Source organism: Oryctolagus cuniculus, chromosome 4 (assembly GCF_051225735.1).
Source record: "Oryctolagus cuniculus isolate XC-2025 breed Fujian yellow rabbit chromosome 4, ASM5122573v1, whole genome shotgun sequence".
Lineage (NCBI taxonomy): Eukaryota > Metazoa > Chordata > Mammalia > Lagomorpha > Leporidae > Oryctolagus > Oryctolagus cuniculus.
In genome coordinates this window covers 76,686,706-76,714,277 of record NC_142870.1, presented here as the reverse complement: position 1 = coordinate 76,714,277, position 27,572 = coordinate 76,686,706, and the positions used below count along the sequence as shown (strand labels likewise).

Genomic DNA, 27,572 nt, shown 5'->3' with positions numbered 1-27,572 from the left:
TAATGCAAAAAACAAAGTAGGTTTTGAGTCCATTAAAATCTCTAATTCCTGGACAGTTGTTTTTCTTCTCCCTCATTTTACAATTACCTTTTTCTCCTTTCTTCTATAACCTAAGCTTGATACCTAGCAGCCAGAAAAGACATTGTCCCCCAGAACTCCCAAGAAGGAACACAGAAGGATGTCTTGGTCAGTTTGTGCTTCTACCTCAAAATACCATCGTCGGAGCGGTTCATAAGCAAAAATGCATGGCTCACAATTCTTGGAGCTATGAAGTCCAAGATCAGGGTGCTGACAGACTGAGTCTCTGATAAGGGCCCCCTTGTTGCTTCATACATGGCAGCTTCTCCCTGAGCTTTCAGTGGCAGAGAGGACAGGAGACCTCTCAGGCCTCACTAGCGAGGTCACTAATCCCATTCATGAGGGCTCCACCCTCACAAACGAATCATTTCCCAAAGCCTCCTCCTCCTCCTACCATCACTTAGGAAATTAGAATTTCAACATATGAATTCGAGGGAGTCTCAAACATTTGGATCCCAGCAGATGAGAATCTATGTGCAGAAATAAAAGACATAGGAGAGGTGTGGCAGGCAAGGTATAGGAAAAATAGACTTTAACATCAATTGGGCAAATCAGAAAAGTTCAAAGGTTAGTCTTGCCTTCTTTGAATTTACAGGATTTCCACAGCCTTTGTCCAGTAATGTCCAGAGAAGACTTAAACAGATATAATTTATATCCATAATTGTTTTTAAATTATCTATTTATTTATGTATCTTAGAGGCATAATGAGAGACTGAGAACTCCCATTGGCTAGTTCACTCCCCAAATGTCTAGTGCTGGAGCTGGGCCAGGCTGAAGCCAGGAGCCTGGAATTCTATCCAGGTCTTCCAGGTGGGTGACAGAGACCCAAGTACTAGATCCATCACCTATACCTCCTAGGGTGTACATTAGCAGAAAACTGGAATCAGGTGCAGAGTTGGAACTTGAACCAAGCACCTGATATTGGATGTGTGTATCCCAAGCAGTGTCTTAACTGCTACAACAAATGCTCACCCCATAATGTTTCTGGGGTCAGTGTCGTGGCACAGTGGGTTAAGCCACCTGCTATGATGCTGGCATCTTATATGAGCACTCTCCCGGCTGCTCTACTTCCAATCCAGCTCCCTGCTAATGCACCTGGGGAAATCAGTAGACAATGGCTCAAGTGCTCAGCCCCTGCCACCCATGTGGGAGACCTGGATGAAGCTCCTGGCTCCTGGCTTCAGCCTGGCTCAGCCTGGATATTGCAGCCATTTGGGGAATGAACCAGCACATGGAAGATCTCTCCATCTGTCTGTGCCTTTCAAATAAATTTTTCCTTGTGTCAGTAAGGTGCCCATATACCATCATTACCAGAAACAAGAACAAAAGGCCTGGTTTTGGGACAGCCTATAGCAGGTTTCCCTGCTCTGAACTCCCCAACCAGGCACCCATCACTGAAGTATCACCCCAATGAAAAACACACAAAGTAGACCATTTATCAGGCTTTTAATCTGCTTTCACTTTGCAGTTAAGATTTTTGAATTTTACTCAGAATTTAACACATGAGAGGCATAAGGTCAAATAAAAACATGAACTTTATTAATAAAACAGAGAAATAGTGATAAAGAAACAGACTTCAACACACAAACCTAGGACAGGCAAAATACAGGAACTCTAATTATTTCACAGTACACAGGTAACATCCAGCAGACTGGGTCTGTTTCTTCCTTCGTTTCTTTTGTTTATGACAGGATGAGTGTCTAGGATAAAAAGAGACTCATCCACAAGAGAAAACTGGGACTCCGGGGGCTCAAGGCAAGACAGGCCCTTGGGCAGACGTTACTCAGATGTCTCAATAGTAGTCATACGTATGGGGATACTTTCTCTCTGTTTAAAAAAAAAAAGGAAACACAGTAGATTAGTTTTGCATTAGCGGGCAAACCCTGTGTCCAGTTTCAATGCATTTCTTGAAAGTCACACAGAAAAGAATGATCATGAACAATGAATTCTTTGGCCCCCACTGAAAGTGGTAGCCATTGGGTAACTCATTCACCTTCGTTTACAAGATGCCATCCTAACTCACCCTCCTACAAGGCCAGCAATTAGCGTTTGGAAAACCATTATAGAAGAGCAAACAGAAAAGGGAAGTGAGTGGGCTTATATTTCTGACAGAGAAGGGAAACAGGAGAAGCACAGAACCAGGGCCATAGCATGGCTGTCCTGTGTCGGTTGGGCTTGTGGGCCTAAGACACCCAGAAGAGACGCTGATGTCATCAGGTCAGCAAATGCCACCGCATTCCAGGGTGTTCCAGCAGGAAATCAGCCCAGGTAAGAGAAGGGCTGCAGAGCTTGTTTGATAGTTTGTGTGTTGTGGGGTAGGAAGGAGGAGGATATTCCCAATGGACCCTAAGACAACGAATCAAAAGGATATGCATTCTCACTTCACGGCTCTACATTATTTTGCATTTCTAGGGACAGGATGATTAGACTTGAAAGTTAAGAGCTAACAGCTACTGTGAGTACCGAGTATCTGTCAGGACCCAGAAAAGAGGAAAATTCTGTCCCTGCTCATGATTCACAGTCTTGTGACAAGGTGAATAATCTTCTGTTGTCCATATTCCCCCTCCCACCATTCAGTGATGTTAGCTGTTGGCTCTGTCCTAATTTTGGTGTCACTATCTCATACATGATCCATCTTTTGACTTCTTTGGGCCCTGATCTCTACTCTTCCAAAGATCTTTTCCTCCATCTCAGAACTTAGATGATATCACTAGGAACAATCAAAACCTCTCCACTACCTCAATTTCAAGCATATTACCCTTCAGCCACTACCTTCTATTCTTCCAACTCATTCTCTCTAGTACCCCAACTCTAACAACTCTCTGGCTGCCTTCAGGACCCAGAATCCAATAATCCTACCACTTTTTTTTGCCATCCTCCTCCTACTCTGCATCCTTTATCCTTTTCACCCCAGCTTAAAGTCCATGGCTGATCATTATAGTCATTTGAGAGCATGCATCCGTCTTCTTTGTCATGCATGGGTGGCAAAACCCTAACATCTGGTTAACCAAACCCTCTTGCCATCCTATGCCTATGTCAGGCAGCTAAATGAAGCTGCTGAGTGTTCTCACTTTCAATTCATGACCATGAACCTCAAGAATGCCTTTCATACCTAACCACAAATCCTGTTCCACAAGCATTTCTTTAGTTATTTTCTCTTGCTCTCCTAGATGACTATGTCACCCCTTCTCCTCAACATCGTCATGCCCATCCTCACGGTCAGCTGATGACTTGCTTCCTATTTCACCAGGAAAGTTAAAAGCAAGTACAAGAAAATTTCCACAAACTCCCCCTACTGCACTACCTACCTTTCGGCATCTATGCCCACATACCTTGTCTCACCTCCTTTTACGTGCTCTTGCCTAAGACAAACACTCTAATTGTGTACTAGACCCCATCCTTCTGCCTATGAAAAGACATTACTCAGCAGTTCTTCCCCTTCTCCTAGACAAGTTGTGACTGGTTGCAGTGGGGAGAAGGGTTGGATGCTGGAGCGAATTTTGTGAGTTCTTTGCCTCAACTTAGTATAGAAATAAAAAGCCAGGAAACATTTTGAGAAGAGGCAGAAACTTATTTGGCAGAAAAGAAACTTTTAACTGATTGGCAAGCAACAGAGAAAGCATCTGATCAAGGAGGAGACTAGGCAGAGTGCCTGAGCAGGACACTGGCATTGAGGAAGTGCCCTGGGTTTTTAAGACACTGCTGTTTTGTTTTGTTTTGTTTTTTCCATTGGGTCATTCAGGGGTGGGGGGTGCTCGTTGGATGGGGATTTAACATACTATATGTTGACTGGCTTAGGGCTTATGGAGATAGTGGGTATCTCCTGGAGACAGTCTGTCTCCTTAGGGGCTCAGCCCCCTCCTCTGTCAGCTCTGCACCCACCCTGGAGGTGCGATTTAAAGCCACAAGGTCACACCTGCAGCACAAGAAGCTCTTAGCGGGGGAGATGCCAGTCGGTCTGTAAACAAGCTTTCCAGCCGCAGCTGGCAGCGGGCTTGTGAAGCACACTCCACCTATGTCTGAGGGGCCCCCGGACCCCCGGCCCCACTGGACGGCCTCACAAGTCTATTCTCTCTCTTGTTCATTACCAATGTGCAAGCATGCTATTATCTCTGTCATCTAAAGGGTGGAGGATGGGACACTACAACTTCTCCAGTTAATACACATTTCTCTGCTGTCCCTTTTGAAGCAAAATGTCCTTTCTTTTAGGGCTTCAGGGATCTGTTCTCAGTTCCCAAAAGTTGTCCATATTCCTTCTTTCAAATGATCTATTCCCAGTCCTCACCTTTCTTGACCCATCAATAACTCTCAACACAGTCAAAACCAGATCCTTCCTGGAACACTTGCTTCGTTTGGTTCCCAGGTCCTGACACTCTCTTAGTCTCCTTTCTACTTTACTGCCCACTTCTTGCTGTCCTCCTTCTCTGGCTTCTCTTCATCTCCTGAACCTACAAATGCCAGAGGTCCCAGGATTAGTTCCTTAGTTCTCCATCTATACCTCCTCCTTTGTTGATCCCAGCCAGTCTCATAATTTGAAATACTATCTATAGGCTGACACTCCCAGGTTCCCGTTTTAAGCCTGGACCTCTTTCCTAAACTACAACTTCATACTCTACCCCCTACTTAACATTTCCCCTCAAACATCTCACAAGGGCATCTCCAACTTCACATATTCCCAACCCAAACTCCAGCGCTGCCTACACAGAGCACTTGCTGATTCCAGCCTTCCAGCTGCTCAGGGGAAAAGTCTCAGGCATCAAAGATTCCTCTCTTTCCCTTCTATCCATGGTCTCATGTGCCCGCAAACCCTAGTTGCTCTACCTTCACACACACACACATGAAACCCAGTCCTTCCTCACTGTACACTACTAACACCTTGTGCCAGGCCTCCATCTTCTCTTTCCTGGATTCCTACTGGGCACCCTCCTCTTACCCTTGCCTCTCTTGGGTCTATTCTCAAGAGTAACTAGAAAGGAAAGCCCCCTCTCCAATATGTTAGATCATTTAACTCTGGAATTTTAAACTCTCTTATGGCTTTCCATCTCTTTCCACAGTGTGAGCAAAAACCCAAAGCCTTACAATGGCTTATCAGGCACCACACAATCAAGCCTATGGTTATCTTTCTGCTACCAGAGCACCCCTTCCAGCCCCAAGGAACGGCTCCCTAACCGCCTTCAAATCCTTGTTAAAATTTAACCACTCAATGAGGCTTTCTCTGGACAGCCTATTTAAAATTACAATCATCCCCCCTCTCACTTTAGTTTCCTTCCCTACCTTATTTTTTCTCCCTACATAACTATTCACCATCTGATACACTACATACATTTTATTTTATACTGAAAGCACACATATAGAAACATATATGCTAAGTGTCCAACTCAATTAATTTTCACAAACTCAATAGAACCCTATAACCAGGACAAATATCATGAAAGAGACCAACACCTTAGGAGTCTCCTTATGTTCTCTTCTAATCACTATTGTCCCGTACCTCAGTAGAGATGAATGTTTCCTGTTTTTGTATTTCATCCAAATGGACTCATGCGGTGACACACTATATATTTTAATGCTCTATTTACTGTCTATTTTCCCTATAACTGGCATATAAAATTTAAGATGTCAGGAATTTGTTTTATTCACTGCTGCCTTTCCAGGATCTAAAAGAGTACTTGGCATAGCACTACAACCTAACTATTGTTCAATGAGTGAATGAATGAAATATTGTATGAATTGAAATGAGAGTAAGAGTGTATCAGGGCTTAAAGTCTGGGCCAAATCTGGAAGGAAGAGCAGGAGTTCAAGAAGCAGAACAAGAAAACAAAGGCATTCCAAGAAGACCAGTTTGTCAAAGGTCTGGCCCAGTGCATCAGAGCAAAGAGCAATGGCCATGTGCTGAAAAACAGGCAGATGCCAGATCTTGTACAAATAAGTACAAGAGAAGGGGTAAAGAAAAATAAAATACAGGGCCTTTCAGGCATTTCTAGGACTTTTTTTTAAAGGTGTTGAAATTTTAAGGGGATAAGAAACAGAGGTTTCTTTGAATTCAGTTAATTAGTTACATATCTTAGAGTTCTCAGAAGAGAGTCTGAGGCCCCCGGTATTCTGTTCAAAGACCTCTAAATTACTCCTGAATATGTGGGAGAGACTGAAAAGTCTGGGGATGGAAACCCCTCTTTTCTGTCCTTGGAAGGAACGGCCAACTCAAATGGGAAACTTAAATTTATGAGTCTATCTGGTTAGTCTTGTTTTACTGGACTGGGGCAAGGAGCCAAGAGCTCTGCCTTCCTCACCTGCTGGACGCGGCTTTGAGGAGAGGCTACCCCCATCCACACAGGGAGAGATAGGACAGAGGTGCTCTGGGTGTCTTCACTCCCCCAAAAGCCGACACCTTTCATCTGTACTTCTCAAACTTGAGAGCAGATTAAACACTCAGCGGCCTTGTTAAATCACAAATTGCCAGGTCCACTCCTGGAGATTTTCATTCAGTAGGTCTCGGGCGAGCCCTGAGAGTTTGCATTTCCACAAACTCCCAAGTGGTGTCGATGTCGCTGACCGTGGCAATGTGTGCAGAGGCACTACTCTATGCAATGCTAGCCTGCTAGGCCAGGTGAGCAAGCCCTGCTGCACCCAGTTTCTCGCCACCATTACTCTTCTCGCTCTGCAGTGCTCCCTCATTTAGTTCAGACTGACTGCCCCAGAAGGTAGGAGTTATATCTATCTCACTCATGTCCATGTTGAAGTGCCTCTATCTGATACTGCCAAGGCATTCTACCAGTATTTGCTGAGTTAATAAATGATGACTCCAGTTGGCTTCCAAAAAGCACAGAGCAATAGGAAAGGGAGTGGCCACTAAGGCCATGGTTCTGGCTCCTTTCTTCTACACATAAGCATGGAAAATATGAGGGAGTTCTTTAGTTTCTTCTTTCTGCTCTCAGAGAGGTTTGAATGCTTTGCTCACCACCTTTGAGATTCTACTTTCCCATCAATTAAATGTAGGATTGCCAGATAAAATATAGGACACCCCGTTAAATATGAGTTCCATATAAATGACAATTTTAGTATACAAATATAGTGATATTGGCTTAGTTGAAATTCAAACTTAAATAGGCAACCTGTATATTTCCTAAATCTGGAAAAACTACTTATATGTAAATAGTAATATTACTTACCTCATGGTGCCCCTACAAGGGTTAAATAAAGCCTTAGACTAGCAAATAGAACCAAATAAGAGCTCTATCTAAGCAGTTGCTATTATTTTTATTATCCCATACAACCCCCACACAACACAGAATCCTGGCTGGATATTCAACACTCTTTTTCAGAAACCTATTTCAGTTTTGAAAACCTTTTTCATGATATTTAGAATTCGTGTTTAAATTTATGCTTATTCCATTTTAGTCTCATGAAGAGCTAGCTAATCACCTACTACATCAAGAGCCTTTAAATATCTAAGCTCAAAATAAAGTAATCTCTTAATCTTTTCTTCTTAGGATAAAGTCCCAATTATTTGATCCTTCAGTATAATGAAGCTGTTTATCATCTCTGAAGTCTTTTCTAATTCCTTATATTATATTTTTCTTTAAGTAGAAAAATATATGTTTATTATAAAAAACTATTAAAAAGGTGAAAGACTATTCTTTCTTCTTGCAGCATTATCAGAATTTTCCACAATCAGTGTGTTTATAAAATAGCACTGCTTTTTTTTCTATTTAGAATTTCCTTTCCTCATTTTTGTCATTTTATACTTAGCCAATTATGCCTGGTCAACTTATTTAAATAACTTTCATGACTTATTGGTAATTTTGTCCATTATTAGTCAATTATTTTATGATTCTGGATCATAAACACCATAATCTGTTTTCCCATCCTCTAAAGACAAGTGCTCATAAATCATAAAATACTGGAATAACAAAAGTAATAATGAGGACATTATTAATGATGACGGTATCTAACATTTACTTAGTATACTATGTTCCAAGAACTATGTTCAGAACTTTAACTTTATGAAGTCTTTTAATCTCCAGCAATGCCATGAGGAAAACAGTGTTATTACCAACCCACAATCTTTTCTGCTCTGGTTGTTGGACAGTTGCTCCAGCGGGAGTTCTTGCTAAGGTCATGAGAGATCTGCAAGTCACTCAATGACATAAACATTTTCTGTCTATATCTAACTTGGCCAACATATATTGCAACTTCTTCCAGTCTTCTCTTATTTCCTCTTCCTTATTTTTTTTCTTTTCTCTTTATCTGTCTTACAGTAAGGTGAGTCTGAACCATTACACCCTTCAAAACTACAACAGTCGAAAAATTAATACTAAAGTTGACTTCACTTCTTTTGTTTGTGTCACATACCTGCTCTTTTCTCTCCAAGCTCACTTAATCTCAGGGTCTCCACATTTTATTTTGCATTTTCTTAAAAGTGTAGCATTTTTTTAAAAAAAATCATTTATTTATTTATTCGAAAGGGTTACAGAGAGAGAGGGAGAGATGACAGACTGAGAGAGTTCTTCTATCTACTGGCTCACTCTCCAAATGGCTGTAATGGCCTAGGCTGACATCAGGAGCCCAGAATTCCATTCAAGTCTCCCACATGAGTGGCAGGAACCCAAGCACTTGAGTCATCTTCCACTGACTTCTCAGGGGCATTAGCATGCAGCTGGATCAGAAGCAGAACTCTGTGCTCACATGGGATGCCAGCATCACAGGAGGGGGTTTAACCTGCTGCACCACAACACTGCCCCCCAAAAGTGTAGCTTTGAGTAGGAAGACAACATGTGCTCATGGGTTAAAATAACCCATGTTATTAAACCCATGGTTTTAAAGATGGCAATGCTAATCTGAAAGATATTATACTTAGTGAAATAAGCCAGTCCCAAAGGGACAAATACCATATGTTCTCCCTGATCTGTGACAACTAACAGAGCACCTAAAAGGAAACCTGTAGAAGTGAAACTGACACTATGAAAAACAGCTCTTGTCTTGACTGTTGAGTTTATTATTTCATTTTAGTTATTTTTTATTATTTTTTTCTCTACTTAATAACATTAGTTGAACTCCTTCCTTACTTAACATAGAATTAATCATAAATGTTGAAAATAGATCCCTCTTAAAAACAGAGTGGGAAAGAGAGAGGGAGGAGCTGTACACATCGGCACACATTCCTACAGACTTACCACTAAGGGTGAAGCTAAAAACTTGCCATGAGACTCCAAATCCCATTTAGCTGGGTGGCACTAATCCCATCTTATGTGATAAAGTGATCGTATTAAGTATGGAATGGATCATATGGATAGGACCATAAGTCAAAGGGATCACATAAATAACACCAAGTGCTTGGTAATAACAATAGATAGAATTACAAAGGAGAGAAAGTTCCAACATAGCAGACTCATAGAGTGACAAATGCCCTAAACAGCACTCTGACCTCAGAATCAGCCCCTATGGCATTCAGATCTGACAGTATTTCAGGCATGGAAAGCCAAGACATAGTGGCAAAAACGGTTCTGCATGAAAGATCTGTGAGACCCCAGTGGAAAGAAGGGCCATCAAAGAAGGATGTACTTTTCTCTGAAGGGAGGAGAGAACTTCCACTTTGCATATGGCCCTGTCTAAAAACCTACGGAGTTTGTGAACTCAAAAGGCTTCCATAGCCTTGACAGCTCATGTCAAGAGCCTTGAATGATCACTGATGTCATAAATAAGAGTGTCAGTTGTTAAATCAACAACAGGATGGCAACTCATGACAAGAGCCTCGGGTGATAACTGACGCCATAAATAAGAGTGTCAATTGTTAAATCAACAACAGGAGTTACTGTGCACTTACTCCCCATGTAGGATCTCTGTCCTTAATGTGTTGTACTATGTGAATTAACGGTATAACTAGTACTCAAACAGTACTTTATACTTTGTGTTTCTGTGTGGGTGCAAACTGTTGAAATCTTTACTTAGTATATACTAAACTGATCTTCTATATTTATAAAGGTAATTGAAAATGTATTTTGATGTGAATGGGATGGGAGAGGGAATGGGAGATGGCATGGTTGCTGGTGGGAGGGAGGTTATGGGGGGAAAAAGCTGCTACAATCCAAAAGTTGTACTTTGGAAATTTATATTTATTCAATAAAAGTTTTAAAAAATCAACAATAGGAATCATTTTGCATTTGTTCCCCATGTTGGACCTCTGTCTTTAATGAGGTGCACTATGAGAATTAACAGTAAAACTTGTCTTCAAACTGTACTTTATACTTTGTGTGTCTGTGTGGGTGCAAATAGTTGAAATCTCTACTTAGTATAGAGTTGGTTTTATGAATATAAAGTCAATTAAAAATGAATCTTAATGAAAAAATGGAATGAGAGAAGGAGTGGGAGGTGAGATGGGAGTGGGGATGGGAGGGTGGCGGGAATGGGAGGAACACTATATCCCTAAAAGCTGTACATATGAAATTTGTATTCATTAAATAAAAACCTGTAAAAAGTTAAAAAAATATACAGATGGCAATGCTACCAAAATTGATCTACAGATTCAGCTTGATCCCTATCAAAATTTCAACTTACTTTTAACTAAAAGTTGATAACGACCCCTATCATAATATTCATATGGAAATGTAAGGGCTACAGAATACCAAAACATTTTTGAAAAAGAATAAAACTGAAGGAGTCACATTTCTAATGATCAAAACTTAACAATAATGAGCTGAAAACAGAACTCAGTAATGGGGTGGGCCTTTTACCTGGCAGTTAAAATGTAGGTTGAGATTCCCACATCCCATGTCAGAGTGCCTGCATTTGAGTTCTGACTCTGGTCCTAATTCTGGTTTCCTGCTAACGCACAACTTGGGAGGCAGCAGCAGATGGCTCAGGTACTTGGGTCCCTGCCACCCACATGGAGACCTATGGATTGTGTTCCCAGCTCCCAACTTCAGCATGTCCCATCCCAGCTGTTGCAGGCATCTGGGGACTGAACCAGTAGATGTAAGCTTCTAAGTAAATTAAAAAAAAAAAATTAAAAATAAATCAACAGAATGAAATTTAGGAAACAACAAATATTTGGGAATTAAACAACACACTCCTAAATAACCAAAAGATTAAAGAAAAAACATCAAGAGGTATTAAAAATACTTTAAGATGAAATAAAACATAGCAAAACTTATAGCTAAATCATTGCCAGAATGGAAATTTACCATTGTAAAAGCCCATATAAAATGGAAGAAAATTCACAAATCAGTAACCTAAACTTCCAACCTAAGTTACTAGAAAAAAAGAAAATAAGGGGGACAGTGTTGTGGCATAGCAGTTTCTTTTTAAAAAGATTTATTTTATTTATTTGAAAGACAGAGTTACAGAGAGAGGAGGAGCCAGAGAGAAAGAGAGAGAGAGTGAGAGAGAGAAAGGTCTTCCATCTGCTAGTTCACTCCCCAAATGACTGCAATGGCCAAAGCTGATCCAAAGCCAAGAGCCAGGAGCTGCCTCTGGGTCTCTCACGCAGGTATAGGGGCCCAAGGACTTGGGCCATCCTCTACTGCTTTCTAAGGCCATAGCAGAGAGCTGGATCAGAAGTGGAGCAGTTGGGTCTTGAACCGGCACCCCAATGGGATGGGGACGCTGCAGGGCAGGCTTTAACCCTCTGCACCATAGCGCCAGCCCCATGGCATAGCAGTTTGAGCTACCACATGCAATGCCAGAATTCCATCGCATAGTGCTAGTTTGAGTACTGGTTACTGTGTTTCCAGTCCAGCTTCCTGCAAAGTACTTGGACCTTTGCCATGGCTCCCGGCTTGAGCCTGGCATAGCTCTAGCTGTTGCAGCCATCTGGGGAGTGAACCAGTGGTTGGAAGATCTCTCTCTCTCTCTCTCTCTCTCTCTTTCTCTCCCCGTCTCTCTCTCAACTTCATCAAAATCAGGAACTTTTCTGCTTCAAAGGACATTATCAGGACTGGCGTTGTGATGCAGTGAGCTAAGCTGCCTCCAGCAATGCTGACATCCCATATGAGCACCAGTTCAAGTCACAGCTGCTCTACTTCTGATCCAGCCCCCTACTAATGCACCTGAGAAGATGGCCCAAGTGCTTGGGCCCCTGCATCCACATGGGAGACCTGGATGAAGTTCCAGGCTCCTGACTCTGGCCTGGCCATTGCAGCCATTTGGGGAATGAACCAGTGGATGGAAGATCTCTCTCTCTCTCTCTCTCTCTCTCTCTCTAACTCTGCCTTTCAAATAAATAAATAAATAAATAAATCTTTAAAAAAGGACATTATCACAGGAGGGAAGAAAATACCTGTAAGTCATATATTTGCAATGAATTAGTATTAAAAATATATATGAACTCTTTTCATTAAGAAAAAGACAAATAACCTACTATAATGGGCACTTCTATAAACAGACACTTCAAATAAGATATACAAATCACCAATAGGCAAATGAAAAGATGATAAACGTCATTTGCCACCAGAGAGAAGTAACTCAAAACTACAAACACCACTCATACCTATCAGGACGGCTACCATGGCAAAGACAGATAACAGTGAGAGCTGGCAAGGATGTTAAGAAATCACCCTTTGCTGAACTCATATATTGCTGGTGGGGATTTAAAATTGTGCAGACACTTAGAAAGCTTAGCAGTTTTTCAAAAGGTTAAAAAGTAGTATGACTCAAATCTACTCCTAGGTATAAACCCAAGATAAGTGAAATTCCAGAGAAAAGCTGTACACAAATGTTCATAGCAGTATCTTTCAATCCAATGAATTTTCAAAAAGTGTAATACCTGAATCTCTACCAACTGATGATAGATAAATAAAATATGGTATATCCATCCAAATGGAGCAATAAAAGGGAAGAAGTATTCTTGTATGCTACAACATGGGCAAACATTGAAAACATTATACTCAGTGAGAGAAGCTAGTTACTAAAGACCACATATCATATATGATTCCATGTATTTGAAAGGCCAAAACAGGCAAACCTAGATAGTTAGAAAGTAGTTAGTGGTGGCTTAGGACCGGGAGACATGGTAGAGGGAATGGAGAGTGACTGCAAAGGTACAGGGCTTCTTTTAGGGTGAGGAACATATTGTAAAATTATAAAGTGATGGTTGCACAACTTCCTGAATGCACTAAAACAATTGTACTCTTCATATGTGTGAATTTTATTGCATGTGAATTATATTTCATAAAGTTGTTAAAAATCATTTTTTAAAGTACAGCCTTTTTGCAGACTATAAAAATAATCATATTCATTACAGCATTTACACTAAAGAAACAAGTACAAAGATGAAAATAAAATTGCCTATAATTCTATCATGCAGAAGTAGCAGGAAATTATTGTTAATAATTATGATTATAATAATAATTCCTATATTTTTAATCTGCATATAAACAACCCGGGCTCATGTTATACACATCAACTTATAGTCTGCCTTTAAAACTTTTACCATTGCTGGGTCTCCGCTGTGGCACAGCCGGTTAAGCCACAGCTTGTGAAACCAGCATCTCATCTTGGAGTGCTGGTTCAAGACCTCACTGCTCTGCTTCTGATCCAGCTCCCTGCTAATGCACTGGAGAAGGCAGCAGAAAATGACCTAAGTGTTTGAGCTCCTGCCACCCACATTGAAAATTGGGATAGAGTTCCTGGCTCCTGGCTTCGGCTTGACCTAGCCCCAGCTGTTGCAGTCATTTGAGGAGTGAACCAGTAGATGGAGGAAATCTCTCTCTGTGTCTCTCTGTAATTACCTTCAAGTAAATAAAACATATCTTTTTTAAAAATGCTAACATTGTGAGCCTTTTCCCATGTCATTAAAAGTACAAAATGAATACTTTCAACAGCTGTATAATATTCACAGCTGGTTACTGGGAGATCCAAGATTGCAATAGCGTCTTGAATGTTTTGATTAGGTTACAGGTCCACACAGACTACACCTCAAAGCTGACCAACTGGCCTCGCCATGAAGCCAACGCCCTTAACACTTCTTGTGCAGAGGCTGTACGACCTTGGACAGCACTCTCACCTCTATGGACTTCTGCTTTCTCCTCCCAAGAACTGTGGCTGGCAGAAGATGATGGCTAAAGTACCCGCCACATCTAACCCTCCCCCACCCTGGGTCTTGGTAAGGATCTCTGTCAGGACACAAGAAGGGAGGAATTACTTTAGGCAGGAAGTTTGTTCATCAGCATCACTCTCTCCTTGATGAGGAGACAGGCGGAGTCACTGTGGCACCACAGATCACTGACCATGGCCTGAGGCTGTGGACACTGTAAAACCAGGAATATAAGGCCTCTGCATCCACCAAGCTGCAGTGGAAAACACCGAGGCCTTTCTGAGGGTCAGACCTGGGGTAAAGTCCTGGATTCTAACGCTATCCGCTGTGCAGCCTCTGACCAATAATCCACCTTCTCTCAGCCTGTTTCTTCCTCTGCTAAGTGGGATAATTTAAGTATCTAACTCAGAGATCACTGTGTGGTTAAGTGTGGCAGGCAAGACCACCTCAGTCCACACTGGCATATGGGACACATTCAGTCAACACTGGTTCTTTTTCTTACGTGCTTCAGCAAGTCCCTGAGTACAGACAGTTAAGAAGAAATACATAGCTCTATAAAAATTATCCATCAGATTTTCTCCCAAGGACCTTGTCATGGGACTGCAGGGGGCCACAGCACATAGTTATAGGCCTCTGACAGGGCCACATCAGGACTGCCCAGGGTGTGTGGTGGAAGCAGTAACCTCATTTCTTGCCTCATGACTCATCACACAGGGTCACCCCTTCTCCACACAGATACGGCTTAGATCTACTCAGGTATCAATGAACCCAGTGGGGGATAAAAAAAAATCAATAAAACTCAGCTGGCGCCGTGGCTCACTTGGTTAATCCTCCACCTGCGGTGCCGGCATCCCATATGGGCGCCGGGTTCTAGTCCCGGTTGCTCTCTTCCAATCCAGCTCTCTACTGTGGCCTGGGAGGGCAGTGGAGGATGGCTCAAGTGCTTGGGTCCCTGCACCCCATGGGAGACCAGGAAGAAGCATCTGGTTCCTGGCTTCAGATCAGGGCAGTGCCGGCCGTAGCGGCCATTTGGGGAATGAACCAACGGAAGATGACCTTTCGCTCTGTCTCTCTCTCTCACTGTCTATAACTCTGTCAAATAAATTTTTTAAAAAATCAATAAAGCTCAAAAGCTTTGGATTCAGAAAGAATGGGTTTGGGGCCAGCACTGTGGCACAGCAGGTAAAGCTGCCACCTGAAGTGCTGGCATCCCATATCAGCACTGGTTCAAGTCCTGGCTGTGCCTCCACTTCTGATCCAGCTCTCTGCTATGGCCTGGGAAAGCAGTGGAAGATGGCCCAAGTCTTTGGGCCCCTGCACCTGTGTGGGAGACCTGGAAGAAGCTCCTGGCTTCAGATTGGCACAGCTGTGGCCATTGTGGCCATCTGGGGGAGTGAACCAACGAATGGAAGACCTCTCTCTCTCTTAGCCTCTGCCTCTCTATAACTCTGCCTTTCAAATAAAATAAATAACTCTTAAAAAAATAGATTAAAACAAAAAGAATGGGTTTGAATGCTGACTCTTGTGCTTCCTCACATAGCAGGGAGACAGTCATGCCAATCACTGCTCAGAGCTGAGGAAGGTCAGGCACATGGTGACAGAGGCTCTCAGTGGCCGCCGGACCTCTCAGCCTGTCACATCACAAAGCCGATGCTCCTAGCAGAAGCCCCGCGCACGGTCACAGCCCTGTGTGTCAGGGTGAAAGCTGCCGGTCCCTGAGACACGGCCATTTCTCCAACCCAGAGAGATTCCACCTCGTCCCCTTTTCCAGCCCTGGGCCACCAACTGGTGTTCCTGAGGCTTCTGGACATCCCCAAGGTGCCCAGGAGTGCCTGACACACTTGGCGTTGAGTAAATATTAATGAGAGATGACCTCTTGGTGATGAAGCGTACCCCCCCTCCCGCTCCTCTTTCAGCCGTGCACTTACTTGGGTACTTGCGGATGATTCTGAAGGGCTGGTTGTTCACATCTGTCTCTGTAATGTAGCAGACGTATTTCTCATTTAACTTGACGGGGAATTTCAGGACAGAGAAGACCCTGTAGAAGCCGTTCATCTGCTCCTCCAGAACCTCCACGGTACTGTGGTTGCTCAGGTCCCTCTCTGCGCGGTCCAGCCAAGTCACATTGGGTGCGAGATACCAGCCCTTGGACATGCACGTGGCCACGTCCTCATCGTCCACTTTAGCAAACTGCACCTGGGGCATTTCAGAGTCTGGTTGGAAAAAAATAACAAAACAATTAGTTCCTTTCTTTCAGTCCCAGGAGTCTCAGGCTGGCATAGATCTTGCCCTAGGTTTTTAGATTAACCCCTTACTTAAGCAACACATCGTGAGGCTCCCCATGCCTAAAGTCCCGGTCCAAACAGAGTGAGAGAAGAACAGGAAACTTGCATGCCCTGGCCTTCCATGTCTCATCTATTCCTGCTGTTTTGGGGTCTTCCCTCCTCTGGGTTAGTGCACTTCAGTCTCTGGGTTGGCCTCAGATACTCTGCTGAGGCCCATGATGACTGACTCTCACCACCACCTTTCCCATCTCTCCCAGCTCTCATCCTGGAGGAATTCTGCCATGCTTTCCCCAAACCCCATCAGATCCCCCATGGGAAGAAGACAGCTCTTCATGCAACCCTGTGAAGTGTAGGGATCCTTGGGGCACCATGGAGAGCCTCTGATCCGGTCCAACCTGTATTTTTTAGTGAGAAAAGCTGAATGAGCTACTGCTCAAAGTCATCCAGAATTAGAACCTGGGCCTCGTGACTCCTAAAGCAGGGCTCTGCTCACTAAACTACACGTCACACCTGAGTTTTCATGCAGATTTATTGTATCATATTTTGGGGATTAACTCATTTGCAGAGTCTAGAATCAGACTAGTGCTTTTTTTATCCTTGCTTTTTTTAAAAATGTTATGTTTGTATGAATGAATGACATGTACAGGTACAAATACAGCACCTTTTGTTCAGCGGGATATCTTTTTGAAATGTTTATTTGTTTTTATTCATTTGAAAGGCAGAGTACCAGAGAATGAGAAGGAGAAAGAGAGAGAGAGAGAGAGAGAGAGAGAGAGAATGAGATCTTCCATCTGCTGGTTCACTCTCCAAATGCCTGCAATAGCCAGGAGCCTACAACTCCACCTGGGTTTCCCAAATGGGTGGTAGGGGCTGCCTTCCAGGATGTACGCTGGCAGGAAGCTGAACTGGAAGCAGAGAAACTGGGACTCCAACAAGGCACCCTGATAGGGAAGCAGGCATCCCGAGTGGCAGCTTATCGTGTTGTCCCCCTCCCCCAACAATATCTTAGCTAAGAACTGACATTCCAAACCCCTGTCATTGTGAGGGCAAGAAGAACCTATAACAATGCGAGTAACAGAGAAAAAGTAAGAACAGCCAAAAATGGACAGCTCATCCTTAGGAACAGAGGCAGAGCTTGAAACCAAATTTGCCCAAATAGTTCCCTTACCTTCTACTATTAGCTTAATTCTACTTTCACCTCTTCCATCTGGTGTGACAGCTGAGCACTTGTAGACAGCTTCATCCAAGAAATCCACATTTCTTAGTAAAAGTGACAGAGTCCCCTCGGAAATTTCATCTCGATCCACAGAGACTCTTCCTTCATACAAGGAGTTCTGGTCTTCCAGTTGCTCTGTGTTATTGTGAAAATGGTAAACCAACTTCGAAAAAACTTCAAAAAAATCATAGTACCTGTAAAAGCGGTAATATTCTTTATCATCCTCTACCTCATATTCTTCTCTGATGTCTTCTCTTTCCCAAGAAAATTCAAGATTTTCTGTGTCCTCCACAAAGGAGAAATGGCAAGAGAGGGTAACATCAGTGAATGGGTGGGCCCGCAACTCCTCTTCTGTAGACACTGAGAACGTCAAAGGAGTGAAGTTAGTCAAGACCAACCAACACTGCATCAGGCAAGGCTTGACCACAAAGAAACGAAACCACTCATGCTGTTTCAAGCAGAAGGTGATTTAGGACAGGGAACTACACACTGAAGGCCAGAAGATTGGGCCCACAGAAGGACATGGAAGGTGTGATGCGCAACGCGTGTGTTCTGTTCTCCCCATTATGCATGGCAGAGAAGAACCCCTACACAGCTGGTCTGCCTCTGCCTTACTAGGAATCTGCTGAATCAGGAAGTCATCACCACAGGTGTTGCTTCCAGAGCCAAACTGCACTTGTTGGATTCACACTAGCAAAAGGCAGGATGCTTCAATCACCATCATCTTTCTCCCCACTTCAATCGGTTGTCAACTGAATCAATGAACAAGTGTATCTGATTGGCAGAGTCCAAGTCACTCCTAGAACCCTAACTGCAAATGAGTCTCAGAAATGTTGGTTTTGTTTGTTTGTTTCTTTTTTACTCTCCAGCTTCAGTGATAAGGAAAGCAGGTAAGAAAGTCAGAAATGGATGCCCAGTCCTTCAATCTGCTCTGCTGGCCATATAAGCTAACCATACTGGGCAGGGTTAGCAAGAGGAAGAGCTGAAGGAAGTGGAGAATAGATCTGTGCACTATGTACTTTTCATAAAATCATGACATGATTCAATATTTCAAACTGTTGTCCCCAGATGTCGCCACTAATGGCCAGGTAAAGACCGAATCAGTAGCTCTCGCCTTTCACTTCAATCAGAATAATCCCTCTCTAATTTACTTTATCAATTAAGCGCCGAAATCAGAATTCTTTTGTCAAATGACTGTTACTGAAATACAAAACTGATTCCCAGGAAGAAAAATTGTCCACAGTCATAAGATCAGACACTGGTAGCACACAGAAAGAAATAAGACCTCCTAGAAATTAAAAAAGATATTTAGGACATAGTTAGCAAGTTTTTGAGCCTAAAAGACTAATGAAACCCCCGATTTGAGCAAGAGTAATGAGACAAGCCTACAAAAGTAGGTTTTCTAATAAGAAGGCAATTTTTTTTTCTCCTAGAGATACTGCAGGTGACAAGCAGTGGAAAGGAGTGTGAGCACAGTAAGGTTACTGTTTGATGTCACCGGGAAAGAGGAAACAAAAGAAAAATCTATGTGGAGCACCAAGAGTAAACCCCAACAATATGTTAGATGAGGAAGCTTGCAAGCCACCAGCCCAGCAAGGAGCAGCTGAGACACCGCCAGTAGGGGGCATTCTAGCTGAATAGCAGATTCAATTCCAGCGGCTGCAATCACAGGCCTGTTGGAGGGATCATGTGGTTATGTGGCCATGCATCATTCTGGGTGCATCTGTGAGGGTATTCGGGATGAAATTAACATTTGAATGGGTAGATCCAGGAAAGCAGATCCCCTCTAATGTGAGTGGCCCTTGTCTACTCAGCTGAAGTCCTCAAGTGGATAAGAAGGTGGGTCCTCCTACAAGTAAGGTGGAACTCTTCCTGTTGCATTGCTTGCGCTTTCTTTTCCTGTGTGCAGACTCCAGCTGGAACATGGGCTCTTGGAACTTGAGCCTTTGGGCTCAGAACTCCACCATGGGCTCTCTGGGGCCTCCAGCTCGCTGAATGCAGGCCTTGGTACTTCTCGGCCTCCATATTGCACAGGCCGATTCCTTATGATCAGTTTCTCCCTTTCCCATCCCCTCAGGTTTTTCTGTTTCTCTGCAGAATCCTGACTGTGTCAGGTAACATCTACCTAAAATGTGTGAAACATATTCTAAGAGATTTTCTGGCACTAATGCATTTCATCTGCATGCTGACAAAGAGGTGGTTACTATTAGTATCCCTGGCTTACTACTGAAAGAACCAAGGTCACGGTGGGCTGAAGTGAACCGCTCAAGGACACACAGCTAGTGAGCAGCAAGGCTTTGTTTCAAACCCAGGTACCCTGGCTCCGAACATGCTCTTTCAGCTCCTAATCACAGGCCCTCATTCTAACTTTGACAAATGAATCAATGATGCATTAGAAGAATGAATGAATATAAGGAAGACAGGATGGAAGGAAGCAGACAAGGAGAAGCTATTTGTATAAACTGTATAAGAATGGATTTGCAAATTAAAAAAAAAAGTGTTTTCTTGCTCAGATCATTGTGATTTTTCTGATGCAACTATCATCAACTATTTTATTTTTTTTAATCCTGGTCTGCAGAATTGTAAATTCAAGTTCTAGTTTCAAGTACCGCCTTCCTCATGTTTTGTGTTCTCTGTGAGTTACAGTTTCCTCATGTGTAATTAGGAAAATAACACCTGCCCCAGGGTTGTTATGAAATACCTTGGGATCCTTTTTCATGTTCAGGGACTGTTTTTATCTGACACGGCTGAGTCATTTTTCCAGAGCGTCAGAAGGAGCAAAGTGAAGTGCCCCTTCTCCCAACCACTTAAGCTGGTCCTTGATTCTACTCAGGTGGTCTAGCTACAGCTGTACCCTTTCTGGCCCCAGAGGAAAGTCCTGATTTAGGAATGCAAGCCAATGAATCATGAAACGCGATCTACTGCTGATGTAACTGGAAATACAAAAGCCAGCTTCTGACTGTCTGCAGATGGTCCTACTTGAATCTGAATAACTCCTTTGTGTATTGCAATTCATGTTATTTCTAGACCATTGTATCTCTACTTACCCAAGCCCTAAGGGGCTGCGGCAAAAGCTTGGTAAAAACCTAATAATATAGGAAAATACAGGGAGAACCGTAGAAAGATACTAGGCTAAAGCACGTACTATGGGATCTGGCACATAGGAATAGGTTGTCAATATTGCTGTGAGATGTTAAGATATTATTACAAGTAACAGACATACCCTTTTGTTTCTCACCTACATACTTTCCTTTCATTTATTTGATTAGGTTTTCCCTGAGTGGATTACCACCTCACTTAGCCTTGGTGGACAAGGGCTTGCTCTAATCCCTGAGCAGATCCGCCCTCTTTAAGGGACTGGCAGAGCAAACTGTCACAGGTCCCTGAGAGATGGCACATGATTGAAGGCTGTCCATATGTTTGGTCACTTTGCAGAATAGTTATACTGCAGGGTTTGAGTACATCATATTTTCTTTTCTCTTTTTTTCTTTTTAGAAATGTTTACTTAAATACTTTTGTTTTTCAGAATTACATGAACATTTCCAACACCTATATATTGTTCATCACTAAGCATTTTGAAGAACTGAACATCAAGAGTTACATAGACCCTGTGTTGACTGCCCATACGGATTTTTCTGAATTGATCTGATATTCTGCAAATATATTCTTAAAAATCAGCACTTGTCAAGAGTCACTTGAAGGAGTTTAGTTTTGGTTTTTTGTTTTTTGCTGCTTGGGGAGTTCATACTGTAGATGTGAAGAAGATTAGTCATCAAGATTTGGCTTCAAATGGACAAATCAAATGGGGGGCGGTGAGGTAGGAACTTTTCTTACATTAAAAAAAAAAGAGAAAGAGAGTAGAATAAACAATGAGCTTTACAATACGTGTCTGCTACTTTCCTGCACTCTTTACCAGTCCTGTGTAGAGAATGTAGTAGGTGTTTGTCATTCCCATTTAACAAATGAAAAGACTGAGTTTGGAGGGATTAAGTGATTTGCTTTCTGGCCTCTAAACCACCGTTTTCCTCACTAAAAGTGACTCACCTGCACCATGAACAAGTAGAAGTATGCTGACAGTCACCACAAAGAAAGACATTCTGTAAGGAACAAAAAGAAAGGCAAAATGTAATTTAAGGCCTTCCACAATGAACAGTTCACTGTATTCCCTGGGTTTTTTTTTATACAAAGTTTGCAATATATGATTTGGTTAAAATAATTTGTTATAAAAATTCTGCTTACAAATTAAACTATAGAAGTATCCAAAGTCTAGAAAGAAAAGCAGAAAATCTGCAGCAGCCAAGAAAGAATGTGGTCCCCAGAGTCACCTGCTACAGGCTCAAAGGACGTCTCAATACAGGTGATACCTCTAGACCGCAGCCTGCTGTTCACTCAGGCTGACCTCAGGCTGACCCTGTGCAGGTCTGTATGTCCTACTATACAAATCTAGTGTTCTATTTCTATAATGTGCCAAATCTTGCTCTAAGTAAGCTGCGCTGAATTCATTTGGATCCACAGTCATCCCTGAAGGCCCAGTGACAGCTTCCCAAGCAATGATCACTGGCCTCTCTACGTGTTGCTGGGCCAAGGTGAAGGTGGAGGAGATGTGAGCAGTAAATATACAAATGGACCTGGAAAGTTATGGAGCCATGCTTCCAAATGGAGAATAATAACCAAGAGATGGCAGCAACCCAGTTCACCCAGCCTGGGTTGTATTTTGACAGGAGTGACATTAATGGACCTAGGACAGTTATGACAGCTCCGGAAGGGCCAGGAGAAAGGGCCCAAGGAAGGCTCAGGCCCTTCTAGAAGCTCTGACTTAATACACACTACACACAGGTAAAGCCTCTAATACTCACAAGTTGAATCCAGCCTACCTCTCTAGCCCCGTCTTTCACTACTCCCTCACATTTTAAGTTCCACAAGCAGCATCCCAAAGTCATGGTGCTGTCTAAACCCTCTGTGCCTGGCACAGTCCCCATCAACACTGCCTTCAACCCATTTTCCATTACTCAAACCTCTGCCCAAATAGCACTTTCCAAAGCTCTCCCCAGCCCCTTATCCAGTTAATGATTCCTTCTTTGTCTTGAACACACTTTTATGGTTCCATGAATCACATTATATGGCCATTTTTTCTTCACATGTTCTTTCCTCACTTACTAACTCAAAGGAAGAAAGGTAGCTGTTATCTATGAAGGAGAAAACCCCACCACAATCCTTCAGTCTACAATACAACATAAAGTAGTGTCTGTATTGCAAGTGCTTGCAAAGACTCAGTTTAATCGTCAAGATAAGCCTAGGAAGCAGGTGCTATTATTCCCATTTTATGGGTGAGAAAAGTAAGGCATAGGGAGCATAAGCAATTCATCCAGGGTCACACAGAACCAAGACTCTCACCCTTTAGATTAGCTGAAGCCTGGGCATTCCACCTCAACTCTGTCCTCACAAACCTCTCCAAATGTGACCACAAACCTAAAGAAGCCCCATCACCCAGGACATCCGCCAAGGGGCCAGGAATTTCATGGGCCAATGAAGCAGATGGCTGTGCAGTATTACAATAAGTCATTTTCCTAGAGACCTATTCAGCCCTGGAAAATATTTGCTCTGTGGGTTGAATATTAACAGACACAGAAGTCCTCAGATGAAGAGCAGGTTAAAGCAGCAGCCCTTGCCAGCCAATAACTCTTCTGGGGTTAGTAGAACAAGTGGAAAGATTCATTGCCAAATCAATACACTCTAACTAGGAACATGGCTAGTGATTGACATCATCTACTGATTTCAAGAGTTCTTCTTTGTGGTAGACATTGAACAAAAATTTTCATGTACCTAAAATAATATAAAATGTAAAAGAGAATATGGCAGATAACCACTGCTAGTGCTATATATAGTGTAATCTAACATGAATTTTCAACTCAATAAAACATAATTATGGATTTCTAAGAGACAAACATTTTTAATCATTAGGAGACATAAATCCTTAAGCCTTCCAGATCCTCCCCCCAACCAAGATGTAATATATATTTGCTCCTCTGCACTTCCACTGCTTTTGTACTGCTTTGTACTGCTCTCATTCCTTCAATAAAGCTTATTTTTAGTGACTCTACTATGAGGGCACTTAAAAAAGTTCATGGGGAATGGAATTAAAAGATAGGTTCATTTTAGTGCAAAAAAATCCATGCATATGAGAAGTCTTCAGCAAATTCTCTGAAAATCCATATTCTGGAACAACTAGGCATGAATTTCAAGAATTTTTTTGCACCCAAACAAATTTCTTTTAATTCAATTTCCCCACAAACATTGTGAAGTATACTATTAATATATGTTCATCATAGAAGTTGCTTTAAAAATAGAAAGGAATAGAGAATATAAAATTACTTTTAGTTCACTCAGACAACCACTATTATCATTTTGGAGTATTCTTTTCAGTATTTTATATGTGGACTTTCTGATACACCTAAGTTTGTATATTCAATTTAATGCCCAGTTTAATTTTCCTCATCACACTATTTTGTGTTTCTCCATCATTAAATAATAGTTTAACCTGAACTATTTAGTCTTCTAGTTATTTATTTGCTTATCTTATCATCCCTACTAGGCTGTAAGGTTTGTAAGGTTCTCCTGGTCTTTCACATATCATCTTGGTGTTCCATACATCATGGGTACCCAACAAGTGTTTCTTGAATTATCTGAATCAAACTGAAGTCTGGTGTAAAATTCTTATAAAGTTTCACTATATATAATAGGAAAAAGTAAAAAAAGACACATGAACAAAAAGACACAAAAGAAATTCACATGCTACTAAAGACGAGCATAAATTATGCCAAAACAGAAAATCCTAACAGTACGCCTAGGTCTTAGGTCCAGGGCTTGTGCTCTTGTCACCTCTGGTTTGCGGAAAAACAATAAGAAGTCTGAAGCAGCTCTATGTGGTGACACAGCATAGAGGGACCAGGCACAATGCGAATAGATACCTGAACACTCCAGTGCATGACTGGTCATTAGGTTTTCCGGTTCACCATATGGCCAACAATTATTCCCAAATAAATAGTCCCTTTATCCACAGAGCTTACCTGTATCACTGCTGGTCCCTCTGATCAGCGGGGTGAAGGCAAGTGAGGCGGAGTCAGCGCATCTTTGAAGGGACCGTTGCGTTGCGTAGCAATCCCCAGGGAGAGGGCTTGGCTATAATCAAGCTGTTACTGCAAGGGCTCAGCAAAGTGCTCTGTGAGACTTAATATTTCTACAGCTATATTTATTGGCCTGAGAAGTGTTTGTAAGAATTCTGGTAGAAGAATGGAACTAAAAGAACACCATAATTTCTGATGTTGCGGAATTACTTACTTTGCACTCATTTTCTAAAAATCACATTTTCAGAGGATAATAAAATAACATAGGAAAATGCTCACTATACAGCTTTCGGTAAAAAAAAAAAAAATACAAAACTTTACACACATACACACACACAATGGGGTACAAAGAATGAGAGTACAAGAAGAAGAGAGCAATAGGAATTTATCCTTTGTATCTCCCGTTTGATGTCATTTCCATCAGCCGTTAGGCTGCAGTTCCACAGTGGCCAGTTCTTTATCAGGAAGCCTTGTCCTCTGCCCTCCCACAGCACGTGCACTACCATCTGGATCTGAATGGGCTGACCTGGTCCTGGTACTCAGCAGGTGACGGCTTGAGGTCCATTGCTCTTGGTCAGTAGAGGGTTCCTCACCCTGCCTTTCTGTGAATGACGCACTTAGTGCCCGGCCTGGGTCTGCAGAACCTCAAGGTTCCTCCAATTACCTTCAGTGGCTGAGCGAAGGAGAAACACCTCTGCAATTTCAACATAAGGTGAATGCTACATCCACGAACATGAACAGTTGAGGGCTTTTTGTTCTTGTTTAGCTTCTGCAGCACCCTGTATAAATGTTTTTACATAGTAGGCCCTCACTAAAATAACTAAAGAATGGAATATAGTGGAGAGGCATGAAATAACTGTGACCACTGTGTGTCACTTCTCTCCTTTCTGCTACAGAGCCTGAGGCTTGACCTACATTTCTTTCATTCTGAGGCCCAGGAGGAGCATCCTAACGTGACCACAATGTTAAGAAAGTGTGAAGAGTGTTTTGTCCTCAGATATAAGGCTACTTCTACAGGCATCACATCCCACAGACTCTCCCAAGCTGTACTGCCTTTTAATGGGCCACTAAGGGCATGGGGCCTGGAACTCCCAACAAGAGAAGAACCAGAGGCAACAACCTTACCTGGTTTTCATTACCTGTCTATCCACAGGGCATAGACAAATCGTCATTTCAAAGTTTACCCCCCTTCTCCTCTGGGCCATATTATAACACATACCTTTGACTTCTGAGGCAAAGTTAAGATTTTAAATATTTTCTGCCATTATTCTCTGAAACGTGGCCATACTTGGCCATTGTAACCACCAGTAGAAAGCATGCCAGTCAAACCAGACCCTTCATAACTTCCTATATAGGTACTGTAATTTTCTCCTTGTCTTTGTCATTCTTTCTCAAGAAATACCATTCTTTCCATCAGTTTCATATCCTCATCCCATCTCTGCCAATATCCTACCACCCCCTGAAGGCTGAATGTGTGTTTTGCCTTTGAACTTTGATGGCATTTTGTCATGCCTTTGTATTAACAGTTACCAAATGCTACTTTTTTTTTTTTTTTTTTTTTTTTTTTTTTTTTTTTAATTTTTGACAGGCAGAGTGGACAGTGAGAGAGAGAGACAGAGAGAGAAAGGTCTTCCTTTGCCGTTGGTTCACCCTCCAATGGCCGCCGCTGCAGCCGGCGCACCGCGCTGATCCGATGGCAGGAGCCAGGAGCCAGGTGCTTTTCCTGGTCTCCCATGGGGTGCAGGGCCCAAGCACCTGGGCCATCCTCCACTGCACTCCCTGGCCATAGCAGAGAGCTGGCCTGGAAGAGGGGCAACCGGGACAGAATCCGGCGCCCCAACCGGGACTAGAACCCGGTGTGCCGGCGCCGCAAGGTGGAGGATTAGCCTATTGAGCCACGGCGCCGGCTACCAAATGCTACTTTAATATTTTAATTACTTTGGTGTTATTTTAAAAAATAACTGGATTGTAACATAATTCATCAAATGAGTGCACAATTCAATGGCTGATAGTATTTCAAAGGCTTGCAATGGCTCTTTAAGATATAGAATATACGTAACAGTGTGGATGATGAAATCAATGTGCAGAGAAATTAAGCAACAAAATTAAGTAAAGAGAAATTTGATTTCTACAGGTGTGTTTTGAAACTTTGAACTGGTAAAGGCAAAGTCCACTCTTCTAACCACATACCCATATTCTGCCTCCCAGCCAGCATGGTTATGAAAGCGTTCTCCCTTCAGATCACTTACTGGGTTTTCAGCAGTCAATAGGTCAATAGGGTACATCTAAAGTAGGTATGCCAAAATTATTCATGTGTTTTATTTCATTCACTCACGATTTACTGAATGCCTACTCTGTCTCACAGGATGTAATTCGAAACAGACACATCTCCCGCCTGCTGGGAGCCCAGCCCAGGTGGCTGAAGGAGAGGGACATTCGTTTGGTCGCCTACCTTTTCCCAATAACTTCTAGTTGGGATACTTATCCTGAGATGTTTTCCATTTGACCAAGCATATACAGCATAATGGTCAACTTTTGCCAAGTGGAGAAACAGGCCAAGCACTTTTCCACCTCCCTGTAATCCCGGGTCCTTTCCCCAGGTAATGCATCATGTGGTCTCCTGGGACCCTCAAGTACCCCAGCAGACTTTCAGCTAGCAACAGATGGACCCCATTGTCAGCAGGATCCACAGGCTCCCAAAGCTGGCTCACCTCCCAGAAGGTCGTCACGACACTGCAGCTGATTGGATGGTTTCAAGGAACACCGCAGGTTTGGTGTGTGCTGCTTGCCCGAGGCTCATCTCAAAGCACTGAAGAAAGACAGTTCTGCGGTAGCTCAAA

At 42.6% G+C, this 27,572-nt stretch overlaps 1 protein-coding gene across 3 annotated transcripts; it reads right to left on the bottom strand.

Annotated features, from left to right (window-relative positions):
• Window positions 1-1,595: 1,595 nt before the first annotated feature.
• Window positions 1,596-26,271, bottom strand: LOC103350544 (V-set domain-containing T-cell activation inhibitor 1). 3 transcript variants are annotated; one of them, XM_008266867.5, is made up of 5 exons: window positions 24,676-26,271; window positions 21,653-21,705; window positions 17,561-17,968; window positions 16,036-16,320; window positions 1,596-1,905 (listed from the first exon to the last, which is right to left on the bottom strand). In XM_008266867.5, the coding sequence occupies exons 2-5, from the start codon at window positions 21,702-21,704 to the stop codon at window positions 1,871-1,873; spliced, it is 780 nt and encodes a 259-aa protein (XP_008265089.1). In that variant the 5' UTR covers window position 21,705; window positions 24,676-26,271; the 3' UTR covers window positions 1,596-1,870. The 3 variants fall into 3 exon arrangements, with proteins under 3 accessions (XP_008265089.1, XP_051674954.1, XP_089187885.1); XM_051818994.3 differs by lacking the exon at window positions 24,676-26,271 and adding an exon at window positions 23,078-23,149; XM_089331759.1 differs by lacking the exons at window positions 17,561-17,968; window positions 21,653-21,705; window positions 24,676-26,271 and adding an exon at window positions 16,423-16,767.
• Window positions 26,272-27,572: the final 1,301 nt, after the last annotated feature.

Bases quoted from the DNA above. Each gene is read 5' to 3' on its own strand.
- LOC103350544 (XM_008266867.5), bottom strand. From the start codon at position 21,704: ATGTCTTTCTTTGTGGTGACTGTCAGCATACTTCTACTTGTTCATGGT. The intron at 17,969-21,652 runs GTGAGTCACTTT...TGACGTTCTCAG, and splicing joins TCTACTTGTTCATGGTGCAG to TGTCTACAGAAGAGGAGTTG. The intron at 1,906-16,035 runs GTAAGTGCACGG...TTTTTTAAACAG, and splicing joins AATCATCCGCAAGTACCCAA to AGAGAAAGTATCCCCATACG.